This window comes from Mauremys mutica, chromosome 21 (assembly GCF_020497125.1).
Source record: "Mauremys mutica isolate MM-2020 ecotype Southern chromosome 21, ASM2049712v1, whole genome shotgun sequence".
Classification (NCBI taxonomy): domain Eukaryota; kingdom Metazoa; phylum Chordata; order Testudines; family Geoemydidae; genus Mauremys; species Mauremys mutica.
In genome coordinates, this window is record NC_059092.1 from 18,930,268 (window position 1) to 18,955,152 (window position 24,885).

The following is a 24,885-nucleotide window of genomic DNA, read 5'->3' on the forward strand; positions in this document are numbered from 1 at the left end:
AGGTGACTCCTCCATCCCACCTCCACCCAGGATGAAATGGGATTGGACTGTAACAGCAGCAATGACACTAACTCTTCTCTTCCCCACCCACGCGCACACGCACACACACGCACGTACTCACACAGATACGGACAGCCATGCACACTCACACTATGCACACACCCACATCACACACACTCATGCTACACACATGCATGCACTCACACATGCTCATCCATACACATTCACACTACTCACACACACATCCATAGTCACACTATGAACACATGCACATTCACACTATGCACACACATGCATGTCCATGCACACTCACACTATGCACAAAATGCATGTGCTTGCACTCACACACACATCCATGCACAGGAATGCTATGCACAAACACGCACATGTGCTTTCACTCACACACATGCATGCTATGCATACACATGCACATCCACGCTATGCACTCACCCACACACATGCATACACATGCTGTGCACACACAAACACATCCATGCACACACATGTGCATGCACTCTCTCTCTCTCTCACACATATACACACACACAAACTCACACTATATAACTCATACTGGCTTTGCCGCCCGCCCCACCCCATTTCAACATGCTCCTCCAGCAGGTAAGCTGCTCACAGAATCTCTCACGTAAAATAACTGAAAGGCCTGCCCTGTGCGTGCAGCCTGTGCGTGCAGCCCTGTGTGGGGCCAGAGAAGGGCACAGGTGCTGACTCCTCAGGGCAAGTCCGCTCGGGCAGCCCCATGCCTGCTGGAAGGAACGGCAGCAGCAGCCTGGGGATCCCTTAGCAGCTCCACCAGCCCTTGCACCCTGTGAGAGCAGCCCAGCATGACACATTTGTCAATCAGAGACAGAGAACTGGGCAATAGGAAGAGTTTTATTGTCCGGGAAGAGGTGCCGACTCTGACCATAAAAGAAGGGCAAGGAAGAGAGAGGCAAGGGCCATCTAGCAACCCTCTGTCCCTGGGGACCAGGGCCCATCCAGCAACACTCCTCTGCCGGGGACCAGCACCTGGCCAGCAACCCCCATCCTCTGTCCAGCAATTCCCGTCCCCAGGGGTTGGGGCCGTCCAGCAACCCCAGCCCCGTCCCTGGGTACCAGGACCCATCCAGCAACCCCCGTGTCCCTAGGGACCATCCACCAACCCTCTGCCCTCCAGGAACCAGGATCTATCCAGAACCCCCCCCCACCCTTATACCTCCCATGTGCCGCAGGGTGGGTAAGGCCCAGCCAGCACCCTCCCCCCGGGCGTTCCGCGTGCCGCAGGGTGGGTAAGGCCCAGCCAGCACCCTCCCCCGGGCGTCCTGTGTGCCGCAGGGCGGGTAAGGCCCAGCCAGCACTCTCCCCCAAGGTGTCCCGCGTGCCGCAGGGCGGGTAAGGCCCAGGCAGCACCCTCCCCCGGGTGTCCTGTGTGCCGCAGGCGTAAACGCCGAGTACACAGCCCCCAGGATTGGCGCGTGAGGGGTCTGAGTGCACAGAGGGTGGAATGTAACTAGAACCACATACTGCATCTGGCCCTCGTTCGGAAGAGCTTCCATAGGAAGCAGTGGAGTGCCCACGACATAGTCCCAGAGTAGAATTGACATGTAGATAGAAAACTAAACCAAGCCCAGGAGGGTTCAGATTAGCCAGGATTATTGCAGACTGGAAAATGGCCTTAACCCCTCCCCCCACATCCCACCATCCTCCAGTTTATCTGGCGCTGCTGGAAGGCGACCTCGGGCCAAATCCCGCTGTCATATGTGCTGATGTAAATCCAGAGTATCCACTGGAACCAACGGAGCGACTCTGGATTTCCTCTGCTGTCACTGGGAGGGACTCTGGCCTCACCCACGAACCGGCGGCATGGGTCCCAGATGCACGAGTAACAGCAGCGTTGGGAGGAGCTCGTCTCCCCTGCCCCACGGAGTGGGGTCCCCCAGTGAGCTCTGGCTACACGCCCCCTTGAAGAGGCTTGGCAGCGCAGCCAGCCCGTGGGCTGGGCTTTCTGTGCTTTGAGACCATTTTTGCATGTCTAAAGTCCGACGTAGTAAAACAGCTTTGAACACGGTAGAAAATCGTATTTACAAAGGGGAGAAAGAGGCTGGTTTTCCTCTCCAGCCTGCGCCAGTCCCTCTGCTTCGAGCACGTCTCTCCTCGGGGCAGCTCGACGCGTCCAAGCACCTCAGCGCACTGGCCTGCTGCCTTCCGGGGGCAAGCTCGCCAGCAGGGGGCGCAAGCAGGGAGCTGGCGCAGCTCCTGTCCCGGTGGCCTGGAGAAGCCCTCACCTGCGGGGCAGCCAGGATCGGACAGCTGAGCAGAGCCTTGGGCGGGGGCATCGCAGCTCGGCGTGCTGCTGGGAGCGGTGCCGCTGGTGACTGTCTCCAGGGGAGGCTTGGCCAGGCCCTGTTAGCACAGCAAGGCAGACTGGCTGCCGGCAGCCCCTGGCTGTTTTTAGGTGGGATGTTCAGTAAACTCCCCTCAGAAGACATGACAGGACCGTGAGAGGGGACGCGGCCCCTCGTGCGGCACAAGCCTGCTGGCCTCTGCTCTGTTGGGTCTCGGGGGGGAATCCTGAGCGTGTAGCCCTAAGACACATGCTCTCCCCTGGCCCTGGCCCTGGCCTGCCTGTGCTAGGTTCGGTGCTGGTGCATTCAGGAAGTGGTGACTTCCTAGCTGGTTCCGGGTTCTCCTTTGACAGCACCTCTCACATCTCCCCGAGCACGCGCCAGCGCTTCCGGGCCCCTCGCCAAGGAAGTCCCGTCCACTCACAGCACCAGCAGAAACTACTGCAGGAGGCTCAAGACTGTCTGGTTTTCCAGTGACCCTCCTGAGAGCAGTGGCAATGACCCTGGTAGCTTCGTGGAGGGGCTGGTCTGGAGATCCTGGGTAGAGCAGGCACTTTGCTGTCTCTGCCATGCAATGGTGTGGGAGGCCTTGCAAGGCTCAGAGATCCAGCTAAGCCTCCAGGCAGTACAACAGCAGCTCAGACACAGTCGGCAGCAGCACACGGAAGAGACTTGCCCGGCTGCTCTCGCCATCGCTGTCAGTCAGTGCAACTCCCTTTGCAGGACCCAGCCTGGGCGGCGTGCCCCTTCTATTGCACAGCCCCTAGCTAGGCCCTGCTAGGAGCCCCGGCCCAGCAGGGACACAGGATGGAAAATGAAGTGGCCTGCCCTGCTCTGGAGGCTGCTCCTACCCTCAGCTGGAGGAAGAAGCCAGCATATTCAGCAATGTACCTGGAAAGCTCTTCCACTTTCCCTTGGGAGCGCGAATCCCAGCAAGGCAACAGAAAGCCACAGAGGCTCGAGGTTCTGGCTCGGCGCTTCTCCTGCCGGCTTTGCCCGCTACTCTGCCAGGATCAGTGCTTTTGGAATGCCAGCTGCTGGGTCTGGGGAGCTGGTGATTAGAGGTGCCGCCTGGGGACACTGGTGTTCAGCAGCTGAGACCTCATCATCTGGATGCTGCCCAGGATCTTCTTCTGGTGCCCCATGAGGGTGATCCCCAGGCTCCGGACGTCACTGTGAAAACAAAGGCAACGTCAGAACCCGGCTCCCCCTGTGCTGCAGGCCAGGCCACGGGGCTTCCCTTCTACTGGCTCAGCTGCACTCATCTGCCAGCGGTGGAGCTGCTGTTGTCTGGTCCTGAGGGGCTGACGCGCTGTTCTCAGGAGTGACTGGCTATCAGTCTCCATGGCCCACCCCAGGGCCACCGCCCCCGCGCAGTTCACAGGGGGAGAGGGAGGCAGACGGGAAATGGCTCCTGACACGCTAGGAGCAAGCGAAAGCAATGCTCTGAAATTGGAGCTGCTCACAGATCACCCAGTCAGGGACACAGACAGACGGACAGGCAGCCCTGTCCACTCAGCAGCTTCTCCGATGTGCGTCCCCTCATTCTGCAATCATGTGCAATGGTCTCACACTTGCTGAGCTTCCACTGTGCAGCCTCCCGTCCAACCCTGCTGGACACACCATCTTGTCACACACGGAGCCCCGTGCACCCGCGCGCGCGCACACACGGAGCCCCGTGCACCCACGCGCACGCACACACGGAGCCCCGTGCACCCACGCGCGCGCACACACAGGGAGCCCCGCGCACCCGCGCGCGCGCACACACAGGGAGCCTCGTGCACCCACGCGCGCGCAGACAGGGAGCCCCGTGCACCCACGCGCGCGCAGACAGGGAGCCCCGTGCACCCACGCGCGCGCACACACAGGGAGCCCCATGCACCCGCGCGCGCGCACACAGGGAGCCCCGTGCACCCGCGCACACACGGAGCCCCGTGCACCCACGCGCGCGCAGACAGGGAGCCCCGTGCACCCGCGCGCGCGCAGACAGGGAACCCCGTGCACCCGCGCGCGCGCACACACAGGGAGCCCCGTGCACCCACGCGTGCGCACACACAGGGAGCCCCGTGCACCCACGCGCGCGCGCACACACGGAGCCCCGTGCACCCACGCGCGCGCACACAGGGAGCCCCGTGCACCCGCGTGCGCGCACACACGGAGCCCCGTGCACCCACGTGCGCGCACACACAGGGAGCCCTCTGCACATGTGCGCACACAGACACACAGCTCAGCATCACCTTGGTGCATTGGCTCAGGACTGACTCATAAAGAAGAGCTCCCAGGAGAGAGGCACCAACGCCACTTCCTTCGGTATCTGGATTTTCTCCCCTCCAGGTGCTAACTAGGCCTAACACTGCTTAGCCTGTAAGATCTACAGAGCCCAAGGTAGGAGGGCAGCAGACAGTGATAGGGGTGACGGGTGGTGCCAGCACATCATGGCCTACATCAGTCACTTCTCCCCCTTCGTACTCACTCGATGTTCATCCGCATCACCATCCCCAGCGAGGAATACCCGGCCACCGCGAAGTTCTCCCGATACCGCCCCAGTTTGATGGACTCCAGCCAGTCCTCCACGGTAAAACAGCTCGTGAAATCAAAGAAGCCTCTGTCAAAGGGAGTTTGGGTGAACCTCGAAGACAAGAGAAAAGGCATAAGCTTAGCGCTAAGGGGCGGATCAGCGAGTGGAGTCAAGGTACTGGAAAAGCAGCCATAGCCCAGGCTGTGCAGCGGGGGATGGCAGCCTGATGCCCCAACACTATTCTACCATTGCACAATTACTGCTCTCCACGGCTGGGGCCCTCTCTGGTCAGGCAGAGCCAAAGAGAGGGGTGCGGGAGGGGTATCCAGTGCCAGGGCTCAGTATTGTGTATGCCCTTCAGTGTGCACAACTGAGCTTTGTGTGGAGATGGGCTGTGGATGTGAATCCAAGTGTGTGAAATGCAGCTGCTTCACTCACGGCTGAGCCTGTTTTCTTCTCCTGGCTGGTGTTAGCCAGGCCTATGGCCATGACCGCGTGAAGCCATAAGCACCACCTATGCTGGGAGGCTAGTGTGCCTCATTATGGTTATGGCCTGGACTGTGTTAGCCATAAGCTCTAGCTTGGACGGCGGCTTTAAGTAGTTCTCTGTGTCTCTGATCCATCCGTTGTGTTGCCCATCACTGTGGCATGTGAGTGCCTGATGGCCAGTGCCAGCTCAGAGCCTGGGCTTGGCTCTGTCTCGGACTGTCTCACCATGGCAGTGAACCAGCTCGCTGTCCGCTCTAGCTTGGCATGAGGCTCTAGCCAGAGAACAGGCCATAAAGTGGCCAATGTTAGCCAATGAGAAGCCATTGTTGCCATATCTGGCAAGAGAGTCTCTCACCAATTCACCGTGGCTGTGATGCACTGGCTGGTGCTGTTGAGTGAAGAGTCTTTCTGGCTCACCATGGCTATGAGCAGAAGGTGCTGAGACCACCTGCAGAGCTCTAACTGGCTCATTCTGGCTGTGGCCAGCCTTACCGGTTCCCCGTGGCTGTGCCCGGCCCTACCGGTTCCCCGTGGCTGTGCCCGGCCCTACCGGTTCCCCGTGGCTGTGCCCGGCCCTACCGGTTCCCCGTGGCTGTGCCCGGCCTTACCGGTTCCCCGTGGCTGTGCCCAGCCTTACCGGTTCCCCGTGGCTGTGCCCGGCCCTACCGGTTCCCTGTGGCTGTGCCCAGCCTTACCGGTTCCCCGTGGCTGTGCCCGGCCTTACCGGTTCCCCGTGGCTGTGCCCGGCCCTACCGGTTCCCCGTGGCTGTGCCCGGCCTTACCGGTTCCCCGTGGCTGTGCCCAGCCTTACCGGTTCCCCGTGGCTGTGCCCGGCCTTACCGGTTCACCGTGGCTGTGCCCGGCCTTACCGGTTCCCCGTGGCTGTGCCCGGCCTTACCGGTTCCCCGTGGCTGTGCCCAGCCTTACCGGTTCCCCGTGGCTGTGCCCGGCCCTACCGGTTCCCCGTGGCTGTGCCCGGCCTTACCGGTTCCCCGTGGCTGTGCCCGGCCTTACCGGTTCCCCGTGGCTGTGCCCGGCCTTACCGGTTCACCGTGGCTGTGCCCGGCCTTACCGGTTCACCGTGGCTGTGCCCGGCCTTACCGGTTCCCCGTGGCTGTGCCCGGCCCTACCGGTTCCCCGTGGCTGTGCCCAGCCTTACCGGTTCACCGTAGCTGTGCACTTGAGATTCTCAGGGTTGCGGATGAGCTTGTCCAGGATGCTGACGATCTGGGAGAAGCGTGGCCGCTCGCTGCGCTCCTTCTGCCAGCAGTCCAGCATGAGCTGGTGCAGGGCTGTAGGGCAGCCCATGGGGGCAGGCAGGCGGTAGCCCTCCTCCACTGAGTTAATGACCTGAAAGGAAGGTTTGCTCGGGGTGAGCACCCAGCCCTCCCGGAGCGCACTCTGAGACGCCCTGGCCCTTTGCTCCAGAGCTCTGTGGAGCCAGCCACAGACTGAAGCTGGCAAAGCAGCTGCAGGAGCAGCTCAAGCAGCGACCAATGGCCACTGGTGGTAACAGGCATCTGTTCTCCGGAGGTCTCCCGCTGAACACACCAGCCCTCAGGCTGCCTGGCTCTTTGTGCCAACCCTCCACTCGCCAGCCCCCTCCCTTCCTTTGTCTTATTCATCTCGGCAACCCCCTAACATAACCCCACCTAAAGCACATAAATGACATGCAGCGGGGTGGGGACACCCAGTAACGGGGACCCCCAGTGACACCCAGCGGGGCGGGGACCCCCAGTGACAGGCAGCGGGGCAGGGACCCCCCAGTAACACGCATCGGGGCGGGAACACCCAGTAACACCCAGCGGGGCGGGAACACACACTATGCGGAAGGAAGGACTGCAAACACATTGATATTTTCACACAGGGTATTTGACAATCTCCCCTCACGGCTCAGCTGAGCTCGGCATTGAGGCCCCAGGTTGCCCCTCCCAGACAGCGGAAAGTCTCGAGCTCCATTCCCGTTGCAAGGAGAGGCAGCATCGCCTTTTGCCCAGAGAACTACACTCTGGCTTTGGACCCCCTCCCCAGCGGCCTCCATCTCGCCGTGAGCCCTCACGACCGCTCAGTTAACAGGAGGTGCTGCCCCAGCAGAGGGAGGGAGGGAACCGCCCTGATACCAGCCCAGCCGCAGGCAGGACGACGCTCACTTACATCCCTGTTGGTCATGTTCCAGTAGGGCCGCTCCCCGTAGGCCAACACCTCCCACATGACGACGCCGTAGCTCCACACGTCGCTGGCTGAGGAGAATGTGCGGTACGCGATGGCCTCGGGGGCCGTCCAGCGGATGGGGATCTTCCCCCCCTGAAACACAGAACACAGGGTAACCGTCCAGGACAGGCTCCACCAGGGCAAAGAGCTGGCACCTGGGCAGCAAGGCCATTCAGCGGTTATCGCGGAGAGCCAGCGCTGGGCCTCACTGCTCCAGAGCAGGAACTGGGGTCAGGCATGCATGGGGAATGTCCACTCGCATCAGCCTGGAGCCTGCCATTGGCATCTCCGTGACTGTCAGCACGCCAGTCTGTTAGAGAGACCCGCCGTCTCTGAATCCTTTGTGCTTTCAAACACCATGGAGTCTCCCGGGTCTCCCAGCAAAAAGCTCCCAGGCCTGATCTTGCTTAGCCTAGTTCCCTGAGGCAGGGCTCTCCGTTCTTTGAGACCAAACAGGCCCCAAGCCCTGTCGGTGCTGAGAGTCCAACCCGCAGCCACTGGGTACCACCCAGCGTCAGCCCTAAGGACCAATGGACCCCGGGCGGGGCCTTTTCCAGCGCTGTAAGACTGAGCCTAGAACAGGCAGCTTCCCACCCACGCCCTAAGAACACCCCCCAGCTTTCTGGTTTGGTGACTGGCACCAGCAGCACTGCAGGGCCTGAATGTAAATGGTCTCCCTCCCTTCCCTCGCTGGGCCGAGGAGCATGCGGTTCCTCCTCCCTCCCGTGAATTGTTAGCAGCTCCGTCCTCTCCTGGGCCTTGTCTACACTGGCAAAGTGGGAACCAGACTTCATCACCGGCAGCAACAGCAGGCGCTCTAGTGTAGGCAGGGCTCAGGCATTTCCACCACCGTGTCAGCTACGCCAGCTCAGAACAGGGTTAGACAGAAGACACGCTGAGCCCTAGGGCGTACTCCCAGGCTGAGCGATGAGTCCTGGCTTTGCCAGTGCAGATGCAGCCCTGCCATCCTGTCACGGGTAACTCTGGAGCAGTTAGCAATGGCAGCATGAGAACACAGGATTGGCTCCTAACACTAGACTCTGGGCAGGCGCTGATGCTGAGAAAATGTGTTCATTTCAAATATGACCTGACCCCAACCTTGGTAAAGGGGATGAATTTTAAATACCATTTCTTGCCCCTGCATCGGGCTCGAGACCGGACGTGCACCCATCACTAGCACCTGCTGAAGCAAAAGTGAATGGAGTGTGTCTGTCCAGGTCATCTGGAAACCCTCAGCTAGCGACTCCCTCAGTGGCAAATGCCCACGTTGGATAAAGTTGTCCTAGTCTACCCTAGAGTGCCCCCAATATATTCAAAGCAAGGGCACTCTAGGGGCAGGTGGTAGATCTGGAAACTGAAGCAGGACTGATAAGGGCCAATGACCAGCTCAAGGCTTGTGTCATGTGACACTTTTAAATAATTGGAGATATACCAATCTCCTAGAACTGGAAGGGACCTTGAAAGGTCATCAAGTCCAGCCCCCTGCCTTCACTAGCAGCACCAATTTTTGCCCCAGATCCCTAAGTGGCCCCCTCAAGGATTGAACTCACAACCCTGGGTTTAGCAGGCCAATGCTCAAACCACTGAGCTATCCCTCCCCTCTATGACAGGATAATCTTGTTGTGTCACCAAGGCCGAGTACCGAGAGTTTTGCTTGCACGCAGGACAGAACCTGAAAGCACCAAGAATTTAGCCTGGCTGCTGGAAGGCCTCTGCCCGCAGGAGTCCCAGAGAGCTGGCTATAAGGAAGACAATAAGGCAGAGGGTGGGCTCATGTTTAGACTCCTGAAAGCCTAGACTCTGGGCCCCTTCTCCCTACCGCTCACTGAGGAACGAAGCCTCTGCCCAGAAGGTGTCTGGAGTGGTGCTGCAGGGTGTCCCGCACGCAAGCCCAGCAGGGAGAACAAGCCCAGAAATTATTAGACACTGGAGGATGCGTGTTTATCCTGGGGCAAGGAGCAGCCAAACACAGAGATCCTTGGCTTCTCGCTCTCTCTTACTTCCCCGCTGGGTGGCTTTAGGCAGGACGTGAAAGCCCAGACACACACACACACACATGATCTACGTTAGTAGAACGCTGTTTAGATCGCAAAGTCAAGCACTCAAAGGTTAAGAAATGTCAGCATTACAGTTACACACGTGGCCTTAATTCTCCGCCTTTGTATGTCCATCCTGTGCAGTGAATGAGGATATAGTATGTGACCAGGTTCCTTGGCCAACACTTCAGGGACTGGAGCAGGAAACCCTCCAGAGCTGAAAGCATGAACTAAACAGTTAGCATTTGTAAAGGAGAGCTGTAACTGCCCCATACCCCATGGGGAGCAGGCGCAGAGGGGGACACATGACACAGACTGGCACTGACCAGTGGGTTACATATGGAAACAGGGATCAAACTGATGTGCAGGCAACTGTAAATTTGGCATTTCCTAATTTTTGCGTGCTTGACTTTGTAACCTAAATCAGTGGCTCTTAACCTTTCCAGATAACTGTACCCCGTCAGGAGTCTGATTTGTCTTGCATACCCACAAGTATCGCCTTGCTTAAAAACAACTTGCTTACAAAATCAGACATAAAAATACGAGTCACAGCACACTAGCACTAAAAAATTCCTACTTTCTCATTTTTACCATTTCATTATAAAAGAAATCAATTGGAATATAACTAGTGTACTTACATTTCGGTGTATAGCATATAGAGCAATACAAACAAGTCGTATGAAATTTTAGTTTGTACTGATTTCGCTAGTAGCCTGTTGTAAACCTAGGCAAATGTCTAGATGAGCTGATGTGCCCCCTGGAAGATTTCTGTGAACACCCAAGGGTACGTGTGCTCCTGGTTGAGAACCACTGATCTAAATTTTGTTGGAGCTGTGTTGGCCCCAGGTTATTAGAGAGACAAGGTAACTGACTTGTATTGGTCCAATAAAAGATATTACCTCACCCACCTTGTCTCTCTAATCTAGGGATGGGCAACCTTTGGCACGTGGCCCATCAGGGAAAGCTGCTGGTGGGCCGGGATGGTTTGTTTATCTGCAGCGTCCGCAGGTTCGGCCGAGCGCAGTGCCTGGTGGCTGCGGTTCGCTGTTCCAGGCCAATGGGGGCTGTGGGAAGCGGCGAGGGCTGAGGGATGTGCTGGCTGCTGCTTCCCGCAGCCCCCATTGGCCTGTAACTGTGAACCATGGCCAGTGGGAGCTGCGCTCGGCCAAACTTGTGGATGCTGCAGGTAAACAAACTGTCCTGGCCCACCAGCAGCTTTCACTGACAGGCCGCATGCCAAAGGTTGCTGATCCCTGCTCTAAACTAATGTATGTTTGTTTAACATAGTTTTAATTTAATAATAGGAGATATACCTATCTCCTAGAACCGGAAGGGACCTTGAAAGGTCATCAAGTCCAGCCCCCTGCCTTCACCAGCAGGACCAAGTACTGATTTTTGCCCCAGATCCCTAAGTGGCCCTCTTAAGGGTTGAACTCACAGCCCTGGGTTTAGCAGGCCAATGCTCAAACCACTGAGCTATCCCTCCCTCCAAATTACAATTGTTTGTAATTTCAAGATTTTCTTTAAAAGAAAAACCAAACCCTGTGATGTATAATTGTGTCAACCCAGCCATCCCATCATGCAGCACCAGCAGGATTTTAACCCTGAACTTTCATCGTTATTGTAACACATACAGACCACATTACCCACTGTACCTGCTATATGAGGAGAAGGCTGCTAGCTCAGAGGGGAATGGGTGGGCTCTCTCCCCCCTCCCATGCCAAGAAGCGATAGGCTCCTGCCCCATGTGGTGCCCCTAGAGTGGGGGATGGGCTCCTACCCCATGTGCCAGGTCAGGGAAGGAGTGTGGTCAGGGTGGGAGCCTTGTCCAGCTCTCGTCCTCATTCCCAGCACTCCTGCTGCTCTGGTGGAAGCTGGGGCTTGTCCTTAAAACGTTTGTGTTGAGTTACTATTCTGGAAAGCTGAGCCATGCAGGCCGAGAACAGAAATGGTGATTTTTACGTTTCTGTCTGAGCCAAACTTCAACAGAATTTCATGGGACAAGCAAAAGACACATCTCTAGCTCCGGTGCTTTGCCCCAGCAGAATGTCAAAGGCCTGCAACATATAATGGAGGGGTAAGGGTGCCTCATAAAAAGGTCACAAGAATCTTCTATACCAGAAATGTTAGGTTACCTAAATATGGGGTCACTGCTAGCTCTTCCTAAAATAAGAAATCCTTTGCTCCAGCCAGCAATGGGACTCAATAACTTTAAACAATTTTTAAACTACTGAACCAATCTACTTCAAACTCAGCTTGTTCTGTTGATCTCACTGAGATTAAAACATCAGGCCAAGCCTGAGACTGTATGTATGTAACAGTGTGGCAGCATTTGTGCGAAACTCCCTGAGACAGATGAGCTGTTACCTCACCCAGTTACACGGGAGATGGGAGGAAAGAGGAGCTAGGGTATGAAGAGGGTGATTTGGGACTCTGACCGTGTGTGGACTGTAATTGAGAGCAGGCTAGGAAAGGTACCAGCTCACACTGTGCTGTAACTCCCTCCACGTACAGCTGTATAAGAAATGAGTTTGTATTATATGAATTGTCAGATCATTTATAATGGTCTAAGGGGCTCCATAATTCATGGCACCAGCACAGGAGGGTGGAGCTAGGGCTGAGCTTCATGCCTTGGCTTCAGGCTGTGATCTCTCTCCCTGAAGGTTGCGCGGATGCCTGCTGTTCTTTATGACTCAGCACAGAGAAAGAGGCAGGGAAAGCGCAGAATGTACCGTGGTGGTATACGCAGCATCCGGATCATCCTCGAGGATTCTCGACAGGCCGAAGTCGGACACCTTGCAGACCAAGTTGCTGTTAACAAGAACGTTACGGGCAGCCAGGTCCCGGTGCACGTAGCCCAAATCAGAGAGGTATCTCATGCCGGCACCAATGCCCCTCAGCATGCCCACCAGCTGGATGATGGTGAACTGCCCATCATGTTTCTGGAGAGAAAACAACCCTGATGTTATTCCTGGCCTCTGGATGGGCACCTGACAAACACTGATTCTGCATGGTGACTTGGACCTCTGTGACCTGTACGGCCAGACCCCTGTCCCCATTAAGCTACACTCAGCTCACCTGTTGCAATCTGTAATGCCCCCACACTCGGGCTCCAAACCCAGACACCTCTTGGAGCAAGCCTGGCCAGGCCCGAGGAAATGAGGACAGTTTGTACTCCTGTCACCTCCAACCTCCAACCCTCCACTCTTCCCACTACACAGGCCTGGCAGATGCTCCTGTGCACCAGCAACAGGAGTCCTGCCTCTCACACTAGGATGCTCTACGTGAGACCGAGTGCAGATGCCTTGGAGCTAGTGTTCCCCCAGCGCCTGCAGCTTTTACTCAGCGGTCACAGTGGTCATGAGGCCACAGAGTATGGATCAGCCTGTTCTTCTCTCTCATCAGCCACTCAGCCCTGAAGAATGTGCAATGAATAAAAATTCAGAGGAGCTGATTACCCGGAGAAAGGAATCTAGTGAGCCGTTCTCCATGTATTCGGTTACAATCATTACCAATTTGCCTGTAGGAGACAAGAGAGGTCAAGTTAATAGAGAAGTCACCTTCCTCTGGGAGCAAGGTACCTGCCTGTGCAGGGAGGGAAGCAAATCCAGGGCCACAGGGACAATCAAGGTGTCCCACAGCCCTGCAAAGAGCTGGTGAGGTCCCATCCTGGTGCTGCGTGTGAACCATGTCAGTGTGTGCATATAGCACTAACACAGCCTGCTCACACTCACGCAGCCTGCTCGCACTCACGCAGCCTGCTCACTCACGCAGCCTGCTCGCACTAACACAGCCTACTCACACTCATGCATCCACCTTGCACTCACGCATCCTACTCACACTCACGCAGCCTACTCACACTCATGCATCCACCTTGCACTCACACATCCTACTCGCACTCTCTGTACAGGCGCCATTGTTGTTGCTAAGTCAGTTTCATTGTCTAAATGAAATTTGCATCCCATTACCATAATGCTTTGCATTTCAATGTGCCTTTTAAAACTATAACTTCACATTACAATTCAATATGATGCAGCCTTTAAAATGAACGCTAATGGGTAGTGCTTCTCCGAATCCAATAACCCTGATCTCTGGCGTTGGGGTGCAGAGCGGAGTGGGGTGAGGGGAGCCACCACATGTGATGTTACAAAGGACCCTGTCAGGTGTCCCATTTCACCTCCCTCAAATGAATGTTGGAAAAGCCCCAAATAGCAGCATTCTCCTACCAGGGGTTTGAGCTGCGGCCAGGAATAAACCCTTCATTTCTCTAATGACACTAGAAGGGAAGGAGAAAAGCAGCAGTCCTGCGAGTGACAAGCTGTCTCCCTCTCAAGATGCTAATCGGGAATGTCAAAAGGAGAGAACGCTGCTGGGCTGAGGAGCTGGCTCCTAGACTCTAGAGCCTGAAGCTAGCAGCAGAGACCCCGGCTCGTGGTAGGACTTCATTCTGAGCCTGCTGGCCCGTAGCAATCCAAAGGCACTTTATTGCCAGCTCCCAGGAATTCGGTGCTGTATGTTCAGCCCCGAAAATGAAGCCCTCAGAGCAGAGTGAGGGCAGTGTCAGGGCAAGCTTCGCCCACGCACTGCCACCTGCCAGTGCCCATCCAGCCCTTCAGCAGGGGCTCTCTAGGAACATGTCCCTCTGGTAGGCCTGCCTAGCAGCTGTCTCTCTGATGTGGCACCTGCCTGTTGGGAACCGGTGGGAGCTCCCACCCATGAGATTTGGACACATTTCCTATTGGCCATCTGTGTCCCATCTCCTTAAATTCCCTCTGTAGTTCCCACTGGATACAGAAGCCTCCATTCCTGCCCAACACTCTTCGGTAGCATTGCAATAGTCAGTGACACGGCTGCCACATTCCACCCCAAAGGCGGCTGCATTTGGGTTTGTTATATTGGGGATCCCTGGGGATGAAAGGGGCTAGCGAAGTGAAAGGCCCCCATTAGTGAGATTATACATTGTGCAGCAGCTGGCCGGCCTCTCGGTTGTAGGGGGGGTCTCTGCCAGGCTTGGGAGAGGAAAGCACTTCCTGAGGGCTCTGGCTGTGAGATCAGCTTCCCCTTTGTCCCTATGGTCCTGCACTGACTATGCGACTGCCCTCTCTAATCTGTTGCACCCAGAAACGTACTCCTGGTGACCACGCCCTCCAGGTGGATAACATTCGGGTGGTCGAACTGCGCCATGATGCTGGCCTCGCTCAGGAAGTCCCGTCTCTGCTTCTCCGTGTAACCTGCTTTCAAAGCCTTGATGGCCACGGGAAGCTCCCTCTTCCCTGGCACTTTCAGGTGGCCATAACACACCTCCCCAGACTCTCCTGCAAAGCAAGAAAAGACAAGGGAAAGGGCTTAGCTTCTCAATTCACTGCAGCCTCCTTGCACCCCACCAAATCCGCACTCCTTCTGCCACCAGGCTAAACACATGTCCAGAGCCAACAACTAGGGCTCTGTTTTCTAGAGCCAATAGGAAGGCTGCAGCATGGTCCCGTGCTTGGGGAGTCAGGACTCCTGGGTTCTATTTCCTACCACTGACTCACCGTAAGGAATTATTGCCTGGCTCGGTGCCTCAGAGGCATAAAGACTCTCACCCACCTTTGTGCTGGCATAGCAATGATGAGGTGTGCTCAGCACGTCCTATTATGGGATTTCCAACTTCCCTCACAACAATGTGGGTACAAAGCCAGGTGAAAAGCAAGAGCAGGGCTGGTTTAGTGAGAATTCCCAGCACCTCCCAGGCAGCTCTGAGCCTGCGCATCCTGGCTGGTTCTGTGCAACTGCCAAGCAGGAGGGCACTCAGACTTTGTGCACCAGTGGCTACCATGGGTGTCACCAGCAGCTGACAGCTCGCTCGCTCGCCCTCTCTCTTGTGCGCTTGCCTTCCAAGCCCCTATTCTCAGCTGATATCACTTTTCAGAAAAAAAAAATCAACATTTTTGCTGAAATGGCTCAAGTGTCTTCTCAGCCCAGACATGAACTTTGGGGGTGAAATTCAAGGTAGCAGCAGAGGAGATACTCGTGCATGGACAGCCAGACCTTAAGCTGGCGCAAGTCAGTGTCATTCCATTGGCTGCAGCTGAGCTACACCGATTAGAAAACTGGCTAGATGGTCGGGCTCAACGGGTAGTGATCAATGGTTCCATGTCTAGTTCACAGCTGGTATCAAGTGGAGTGCCCCAAGGGTCGGTGCTGGGGCCGGTTTTGTTCAATATCTTCATTAACGATCTGGAGGATGGTGTGGACTGCACCCTTAGCAAGTTTGCAGATGACACTAAACTGGGAGGAGTGGTTGATACGCTGGAGGGTAGGGATAGGATACAGAGGGACCTAGACAAATTAGAGGATTGGGCCAAAAGAAATCTGATGAGGTTCAACAAGGACAAGTGCAGAGTCCTGCACTTAGGACGGAAGAATCCCATGCACTGCCACAGACTAGGGACCGAATGGCTGGGCAGCAGTTCTGCAGAAAAGGACCTAGGGGTTACGGTGGACGAAAAGCTGAATATGAGTCAACAGTGTGCCCTTGTTGCCAAGAAGGCTAATGGCATTTTGGGTTGTATAAGTAGGGGCATTTCCGCATGTGATCATTCCCCTCTATTCAGCACTGGTGAGGCCTCATTTGGAGTACTGTGTCCAGTTTTGGGCCCCACACTACAAGAAGGATGTGGATAAATTGGAGCAGAGCCTCCAGCAGAGGGCAACAAAAATGATTAGGGGGCTGGAGCACATGACTTACGAGGAGAGGCTGAGGGAACTGGGATTGTTTAGCCTGCAGAAGAGAAGAATGAGGGGGGATTTGATAGCTGCTTTCAACTACCTGAAAGGGGGTTCCAAAGAGGATGGATCTAGACTGTTCTCAGTGGTAGAAGATGACAGAACAAGGAGTAATGGTCTCAAGTTGCAGAGTGGGAGGTTTAGGTTGGACATTAGGAAAAACTTTTTCATTAGTAGGGTGGTGAAGAACTGGAATGGGTTACCTAGGGAGGTGGTGGAATCTCCTTCCTTAGAGGTTTTTAAGGTCAGGCTTGACAAAGCCCTGGCTGGGATGACTTAGTTGGGTTTGGTCCTGCTTTGAGCAGGGGGTTGGACTAGATGACCTCCTGAGGTCCCTTCCAACCCTGAGATTCTATGATTCTATGATTAACACCAGCTGAGCATCTGGCTCTGGATGGTTCACTTCATATGGTTAAAAAATTCAGCACGTGCTTTTTGTGCTCAGAAAGCTACAAACTCTCACTGAGGATCATAACACTCAGCACGAGCTGTATTTATTTAGCCCCTCGCGTCTCCAGAGTACTGCACAAACATTAGCACCATAGCGCCGGGGGAAGAAATGAGTTTCCGAAGGAAGTTCGAAGGGTGTGAAATGCATAGAGCCAGGGCACTCACCGGACCCAATGACTTTCTCAATTTTAATCCTGGAGGCCTCGATCTCTCGTGTGAACTCGTGCACGGCTTGGCAGGGGTCCTCGTACGTGTGAGGATCCACGTAGAACTTTGATGCGGGGAACTTCACTGTTAAGAGTTAAAAGCGAGATTATTCCAACAGCAAACAGCAATGCCCTCTGGGAGCCAGAGAGGCGGAAGGAATCCAGGCCCCAAAAGCAGTGATTCAGACTCCTTAGGGCCACATACAGCGGAGAGATGCCCCAGTGGGGGCCTGCTCTCTGGCACCCAACTCCAGGAAAGCTAAATTTCCCCTTCAGAACACAGACCTCTCCAGACCAGCCCAAGGGCTCAGATACCCAGAGGGACAAGGAAAATCACCTGAAACTCAGCCCCTTCTGGGAGGCAGAGAACAGCTCACCCCAGACACATCTCCATGTACTTACCCTGGCCATTCTGATAGTGCATCTTCTCCTCATCTGAGTCCTGGAAAGCCTTGCTGTAACCACAGTGCCTGCCACGGAGACACAAGAGGCAGAGGGAAGACTCCTGACACAGCAGCTCTGCCTCCCATCTCTCACACACACAGCCACGCGTTACCAGGAAGTGAGCAAGGCGCAGTACCAGAGATTCACCCAGAAGCTGAGCTGGAGCTGACAGCAGGGCACAGAACAGCTGCACTGCAGATCTTCACCCCCACCTCCAGCTTTCGATTTGCCCAGACCAGGATATCTTGTGTACCAGGTCCACGGTTCAACAGCAATCAGCTCAGAGAACACCAGCCCATCCAGCCCCACGTCTCACAACGATCATCAGCTCTTCCCTGCTCTGGGTTTGTCCGCTGCACGTGACCTGTAGTCTGGCAGCCCCTCTGGTCAGCCTCACTTTAGGGTCCAGACAAGGTGTTTTTGTGGCTTCTGTATCTCTAGACCACACGCTACACGAACCTGCCTAATGACACTGTCACTGCTGAGCATTTTGAAATACCGACGCTTCATCCCACCCTCGCCGCCCCCCCAATCAGCAGGAGTTCACATGATTTGGAGCAGACAAAATCAAAGCATAAGAGTCCTAATATATGAAATCCATGTATTTAACATTTGCAATCTCAATCAATAACAACACATGTTTGACTAATAAGGGCACATGAGGCAGAGGGCTGGGGGTACAGCATAGACCTTAACTGTCACTTGAGACAGCGACCACTTTTTATTATGTAACAAGTATTCAACAGACCATAAATGTATATCAGGGTTAAGCAACCTCTGGCACGCGAGCCGATTTTTAATGGCACGCTGGAGCCTGCCGGGACTCCATTGTGCCATTAAAAATCCTGCCGACGCGGCAAGCTGCAGGGTCCGCGCTCCCTGGCTGGAGCGCTGGCCCCTCCCCCCCATTCCCCCTCTTCCCCTGGAGCCCTGCCGCCGCGCGCGCAGCGCTCTGGGGGCCGGGGCTGCGCGCTCCCGCGGGGCAGCGTTTCGCTCTTTGGGGAGGGAAAGCCGCTCCCCGCTCATCCAGAGCCCTGCTGCCGCGCGTGCAGCGCTCTGAGGGGTGGGGCGGGGCTGCACGGGCGGGGCTGCACGCGCGTGGCAGCGACAAAACTCCGGATGAGCGGGGAGCCTTGTGGTAAGGGGTCCAGGGCTGGGGGGGGTTGGGTAAGGGTTGGGGGCAGTCAGGGGACAGGGAGCAGAGTGGGTTGGATGGGTGGGTGGGATCCCGGGGGAGTGGTTAGGGGTGGGGGTCTCTGGAGGGGGCAGTTAGGGAGCAGGGGGGTGGATGGGGTCAAGGCAGTCAGGGGACAGGGAGCAGGGAGGGTCCTGGGGGACAGTTAGGGTGGGGAGGGTCTCTGGAGGAGGTGGTCAGGGGACAAGGAGCTGTGGGGGGTTGGATGAGTTGGGAGTTCTGGGGGGGGCTGTCAGGAGGTAGGGGTGTGGAGAGGGGTTGGCGCAGGCAGGGAGCGGGGTGGGGGGTTGTATGGGTCCAGAGTTCTGGGGGTCCTGTCAGGGGGCGGGGAGCAGTTGGAGTCCAGGGGGTTCTGTCTGGGTGCGGGGGTGTGGATAAGGGTTGGGGCAGTCAGGGGACAGGTAGGGGGTAGGGTCCTAGGGGGGCAGTCAGGGGACAAGGGGCAGGGAGGCTTAGATAGGGGGTGGGGTCCCAGGAGGGGGTAGTTGGGACAAGGAGCGGGGGGGGGAAGTCACCCAGCCCTCTGCCCTGAGCCCTGCAGCCCCACGCGCCCCCCCAGGCCCCTGCCCTGAGTCCTGTACCACCCAGCCCCCTGACTCCTTCACCCCACACATACCCAGCCCCCCTACCCTGACACCTGCACCCCCTCACATGCCCCCAGCCCTCTGCCCTGACTCTTGCACCCCCCACATCCCATGCACCCTGCACATCCCCACCCTGAGCACCAAACGGGAGCTCCTGCACCCCCACTCACATTCCCACCTGCACCCCTCACACCAAATGGGAGCTGCCCAGGTAAGTGCCCCCACACCCAAACCTCCTGCCCCAACCCTGAGCCCCCCCCCCATTCTAGCTCCTGGCCAGATCCTTCCCCCCCCAGCCCTGTGCTCCGGCCACTCCCACCCTCAGCTCAGTGCAGAGAGAGGAAAAGAATGGGCCAGAACCAGGGAGAAGGCAGGTACCCACTGTATGTGGGCAGGGCCGGGATCCCAGACCAGCGGTGGGCTGAGTGGGTCCGGCAGCCGGGATGCCGGCTGGCAGGAGCTGGCGGATGGAACCCCTGAGCGGCAGTGGGCTGAGCCGCTCAGCCTGCTGCCAGTCTGGGGTTCTGGCTGCTGGCCCTGCACAACCTGCTGCCGGTCTTGGGTTCTGGCTGCCAGACCCTTCCCAGCTGGGGTCCCGGCTGCAGGCCCCACTCAGCCCACTGCCGGCCTAGGTGAACAGAACCCCAGACCAGCAGCAGGCTGGCGGCATAAGATCAACATTTTAATTTAATTTTAAATGAAGCTGCTTAAATATTTTGAAAACCTTGTTTATTTTACAATACAACACTAGTTTAGTTATATAATATATAGACTTGTAGAGAGAGAGAGACCTTCTAAAAAACATTAAAATGTTTTACCGGCACACGAAACCTTAAATTAGAGTGAATAAATGAAGACTCGGCACAGCACTTCTGAAAGGTTGCCGACCCTTGATGTATCTAGTCAGCAAAATGACAAATATAATAATAATTGTAACCAAATACCACATTTTGGAGTCATTATAAATGATTACTGGTGTTCTGTCTCATTCCAACAACAGCTGAGCGTCCCAACGTGAGTAATACAGGTAATACACTACTTGTCATCCCTGTTTTCATCTGCAAATGCTAAAGCTGATTTTGGCAGGTCATTATGACACTCCACACCTCCAGGGCATGCCCAGAATATGGTTCCTGGCAATCTGGCTCATAGATTTACAGGGTCCATTACCCTTGATTAACTTCAAAATATCTGTGCACCATTGACTGGTTCAGTTTTTGGAAATGGAGACTTGGAACTGTCATTGCGTATCCATCCATACTGCAGTGCACCTGAATATGTGCTCGTTTGACATTTCCTATAAGTGCTTCCCTTGGTGGTGGTAAGGAGCTGAGCTTTGGTTTGATATGGTACCTTTGCCAGTTTTCCCTGCCCATGATTTCTGCCATGCTTCTAAAATGGGGGCACAGTTTGATTGTCTGTAGTGTGCAGCCAGGAATTTGGGTGCCTGTTCAGCATCAGCAGGCATTGTGGCATTGATGTCACCCAGCAGAGAGAGGGAGTACTCAGCTTGCAGAATTTTCAACAGAGTAATTCTGAAGAGGCCAAAACAGGAAGCTACTGTATCACAGCCTGAGAGCGCCCGGACAGCTAACAGCCCTGGAATCGTGTTCTGGCGTTGCTCTGCAGTAGCATGGATGTCTATTACAGCTCTCTCTTGGACGCTGGGTTCCATAATCACTAAATATGTTAGGCTCTGTTCAAGGTAATGATGCAAGAGTAAGAGAAATATGTCAATGTTATCCGATAATACTGACTTTTCCACCACTTTCTCTTTTGCTATCATCACTGTTTGATGTCTGAGGATGTTCTTTGCTGCCTCATGTGAGGTGGCCATATCTCCTCTGTTGACCACCACACACCCCTGGTTTATTTCAGCTCAGGTATTTTCTCTGTCTTTAATAATTCTGCACAAATGATGCCAATCAAACTCTCTTATTTTCATTAACTGTCAAGACAACTTTCTGTGGAGGTACCGATGCATTTGTCCTTAAATGATGCACTCTGCTTGCTCCTGTAGCTCTGCTCGATTTTGTGACACTCATTGTGCTGATGGATTTGCACCTGTCCGAGACAAGGTATACATCACCTGCTGCTAGCTCGTGTTCAGTGTAGATTCTGAAATTTGTCACAAAGTCCTTGATGATGCCACGTGCTGGCAAGTGTACAGCAGAACCGTCAGTGACGGTGCAGGGGACTTCTTAGGAAGGATGTCTAGCTGACACCTCTGTCTGCAGCTGCTTCTTTAGCTTAGATTTAGCCTCAGCAATCCCGTCACCAGAGGCAGTGAATGTTGATGTCGGTACAGGAACCAATCACCTGTCAAAATATTCTTGATCTCAACCTCTCATGAACTTGCTTGTAGGCCTTCAATAGATAAGCTCAGCATCAAATATCTTGGTTGGACCAACCTGTGCATTTTGCACTGCCAGTGTCTCTGCTCCCCTCGGCATTGTGTCACAAAACCCTGCGGGCGGGCCAGCAATGTTCCGATTCATGCATTTGGAAAATTCCAGCTGTAAGTGAGTTGTCTACACTGACGGTTGTGCCACTCTACCACTGCCAATATTTACTATGGCCTCTGAGTGCCTAGTGGCGTTTAAGGGATCAGTGCACAGGTCTAGTTTCTTACTTATGGCTTCTCTGTATATTGCATCTGCAGCAATCCTCGACTTCATTTTGTCTATGTGGATCTCCTGTATTGTGTTTGGTGTGTGGTGAGTGTTTAATTTATAATGTATTAATGTCTATAATTGTCCAGTAGTTGAAAATTAACTCGCATGAGTGAAGATGTAAGAACTTGTTGTGAGCATGCTCAGAGAGTACAGGAAGAATATACCTTCGGTCTCAGTTTGGGGGAGGAGGGCGTGTACTAGAAAGGTATACAGCTAATACCAACAGACAGCACATATGTACCTCCTAGCTCCAGCACAAAACATTAGTGTGCGGTTTTCATTAAAAATATTTGGAACTTCAATGAAAATGCTTTCACTGCCACCTGGCTTGTGATAAACGCTCGTATTTCAAAATGCTCAGCAGTGACAAGGTATCATCAGGCAGTTTCTTCCAACTTAGGGTCTTGAGATTCAGAATCCACAACAAAACCTTACCCCAGGAGTAGTCGATTATTTTTTTTGTCAAAGTCCAAATGTCTTGGCCAAGGTACAGTCACAGTCCAGATTCCAGAGAAAATAAGAAACAAACCAATAACGATAATAAATAAATGAAAAGATTTCAGGGTACGTTCAAAAGTGCCTGGCAGTCCAGATTTGGCCCATGGTCTGCCTGTTGACTGACTACCCCCACCTTATACTGACACTCAGGCCTAAGGCCTGGTCTACACTACGAGTTTATATCGAATTTAGCAGCATTAAACCGCATTAACCCTGCACCCGTCCACACAACGAAGCCCTTTATATCGATATAAAGAGCTCTTAATACCGGTATCTGTAATCCTCCCCGACGAGGGGAGTAGTGCTGAAATCAGTATTGCCATGTCGGATTAGGGTTAGTGTGGCCGCAATTTGACGGTATTGGCCTCCGGGTGCTATCCCACAGTGCACCATTGTGACCGCTCTGGACAGTAATCTGAACTCGGATGCACCAGCCAAGTAGACAGGAAAAGCCTCGCGAACTTTTGAATTTCATTTCTTGTTTGCCCAGCGTGGAGCGCTGATCAGCATGGGTGACCATGCAGTTCCAGAATCAAAAAAGAGCTCCAGCATGGACCATACGAGAGATACCGAATCTGATCTCTGTATGGGGAGATGAAGCTGTTCTATCAGAACTCCGTTCCAAAAGACGAAATGCCAAAACATTTGAAAAAATCTCCAAGGCCATGATAGAGAGAGGCCACAGCAGGGACTCAACACCGTGCTGTGTGACAAGCGTAACGGAAAGCCAAAGAATCAAATGGACGTTCGCCTGGAGAGAGCCTACTGAGGCCCCGCTCTCACAGGTTGCTCCGAGTAGCTTCTGCCACAAGTAAGGAAGCTCCTAGAAGGAAGAGACTATGGATGCTGAGTGATCCGCCATTGTGACCTGCACAGGATGCGCCATGTTTGTCTTCCTTCCACAGGATAGAAGCGACTTTGTCTGTACAAAGTGCAAGCTGATCTCCATATTGGAAGAGAAGATTCAAGGTCTGGAGAAACGAATATCAACCCTGCGTTCCATAAAAGAAAATGAGGATTTCCTAGATAGACGTCAGGATCAGCTTCAGCGGGCACAATGTTCTGAAGATTCAGAGCAGGCTACGCAGCGGGGACAGAAGACCAGCGAGGATAATTGGCGGCATGTGACTTCCAGAAGAGGAAAGAGTACCAGAAACGTCCATGTACCAGAAACACAGATGCAGGTGAGCAACCGTTTTCATGTTCTCTCCGCAGGTACTAGTGCAGAGAGTGGAGTGGATGATACATCTGAGGGAACAGAGCAGAAGGAGACTCCACTGATTGGAAGGCATGAGATGCACTGTCCTAGGGATGGGGGTTCCACGACCACCACTCCCAAGAGGAGAAGGAGGAGGGTTGTGGTGGTCGGGGACTCTCTCCTCAGGGGGACTGAGTCATCTATCTGCCACCCTGACCGGGAAAACCGAGAGGTGTGCTGCTTGCCAGGGGCTAGGATTCATGATGTGACGGAGAGACTGCCGAGACTCATCAAGACCTCAGATCGCTACCCCTTCCTGCTTCTCCACGTGGGCACCAATGATACTGCCAAGAATGACCTTGAGCGTATCACTGCAGACTACGTGGCTCTGGGAAGAAGGATAAAGGAGTTTGAGGCGCAAGTGGTGTTCTCGTCTATCCTCCCTGTGGTAGGAAAAGGCCAGGGTAGAGACCGTCGAATCGTGGAAATCAACGAATGGCTACGCAGATGGTGTGGGAGAGAAGGGTTTGGATTCTTTGACCATGGGATGGTCTTCCAAGAAGAAGGAGTGCTAGGCAGAGACGGGCTCCACCTCACGAAGAGAGGGAAGAGCATCTTTGTAAGCAGGCTGGCTAACCTAGTGAGGAGGGCTTTAAACTAGGTTCACCGGGGGAAGGAGATCAAAGCCCCGAGGTAAGTGGGGAAGTGGGATATCGGGAGAAAGCACAAGTAGGTGAGTACAAGAGGGGAGGGCTCCTGCCCCATACTGGAACACCAGGACGATCAGTGAGTTATCTTACATGCCTATACACAAATGCAAGAAGCCTGGGGAACAAGCAGGGAGAACTAGAAGTCTTGGCACAGTCAAGGAATTATGATGTAATTGGAATAACAGAGACTTGGTGGGATAACTCACATGACTGGAGCACTGTCATGGATGGATATAAACTGTTCAGGAAGGACAGGCAGGGCAGAAAAGGTGGGGGAGTTGCGTTGTATGTAAGAGAGCAGTATGACTGCTCAGAGCTCCAGTATGAAACTGCAGAAAAACCTGAGAGTCTCTGGATTAAATTTAGAAGTATGAACAACAAGGGGGATGTCGTGGTGGGAGTCTGCTACAGACCACCGGACCAGGGGGATGAGGTGGACGAGGCTTTCTTCCAGCAACTAACAGAAGTTGCTAGATCATAGGCCCTGGTTCTCATGGGTGACTTTAATCACCCCGATATCTGCTGGGAGAGCAATACAGCAGTGCACAGACAATCCAGGAA

At 54.6% G+C, this 24,885-nt stretch overlaps 1 protein-coding gene across 3 annotated transcripts in view; it reads right to left on the bottom strand.

Moving 5' to 3' along the window:
- Positions 1 to 881: 881 nt before the first annotated feature.
- The window catches only part of EPHA8 (EPH receptor A8), a 133,565-nt gene continuing 109,561 nt past the window's right edge, over positions 882 to 24,885 (bottom strand). For all 3 annotated transcript variants that reach the window (XM_044996385.1, XM_044996383.1, XM_044996384.1), the window contains exons 9-17: positions 17,423 to 17,490; positions 16,980 to 17,105; positions 14,726 to 14,911; positions 13,055 to 13,116; positions 12,329 to 12,538; positions 7,504 to 7,653; positions 6,509 to 6,699; positions 4,816 to 4,971; positions 882 to 3,515 (exon numbers count right to left, since the gene is read on the bottom strand). In XM_044996385.1, coding sequence (XP_044852320.1) covers positions 3,401 to 3,515; positions 4,816 to 4,971; positions 6,509 to 6,699; positions 7,504 to 7,653; positions 12,329 to 12,538; positions 13,055 to 13,116; positions 14,726 to 14,911; positions 16,980 to 17,105; positions 17,423 to 17,490 — 1,264 coding nt within the window. In that variant the 3' untranslated portion in view covers positions 882 to 3,400. The remainder of the gene's footprint in view (positions 3,516 to 4,815; positions 4,972 to 6,508; positions 6,700 to 7,503; positions 7,654 to 12,328; positions 12,539 to 13,054; positions 13,117 to 14,725; positions 14,912 to 16,979; positions 17,106 to 17,422; positions 17,491 to 24,885) is intronic.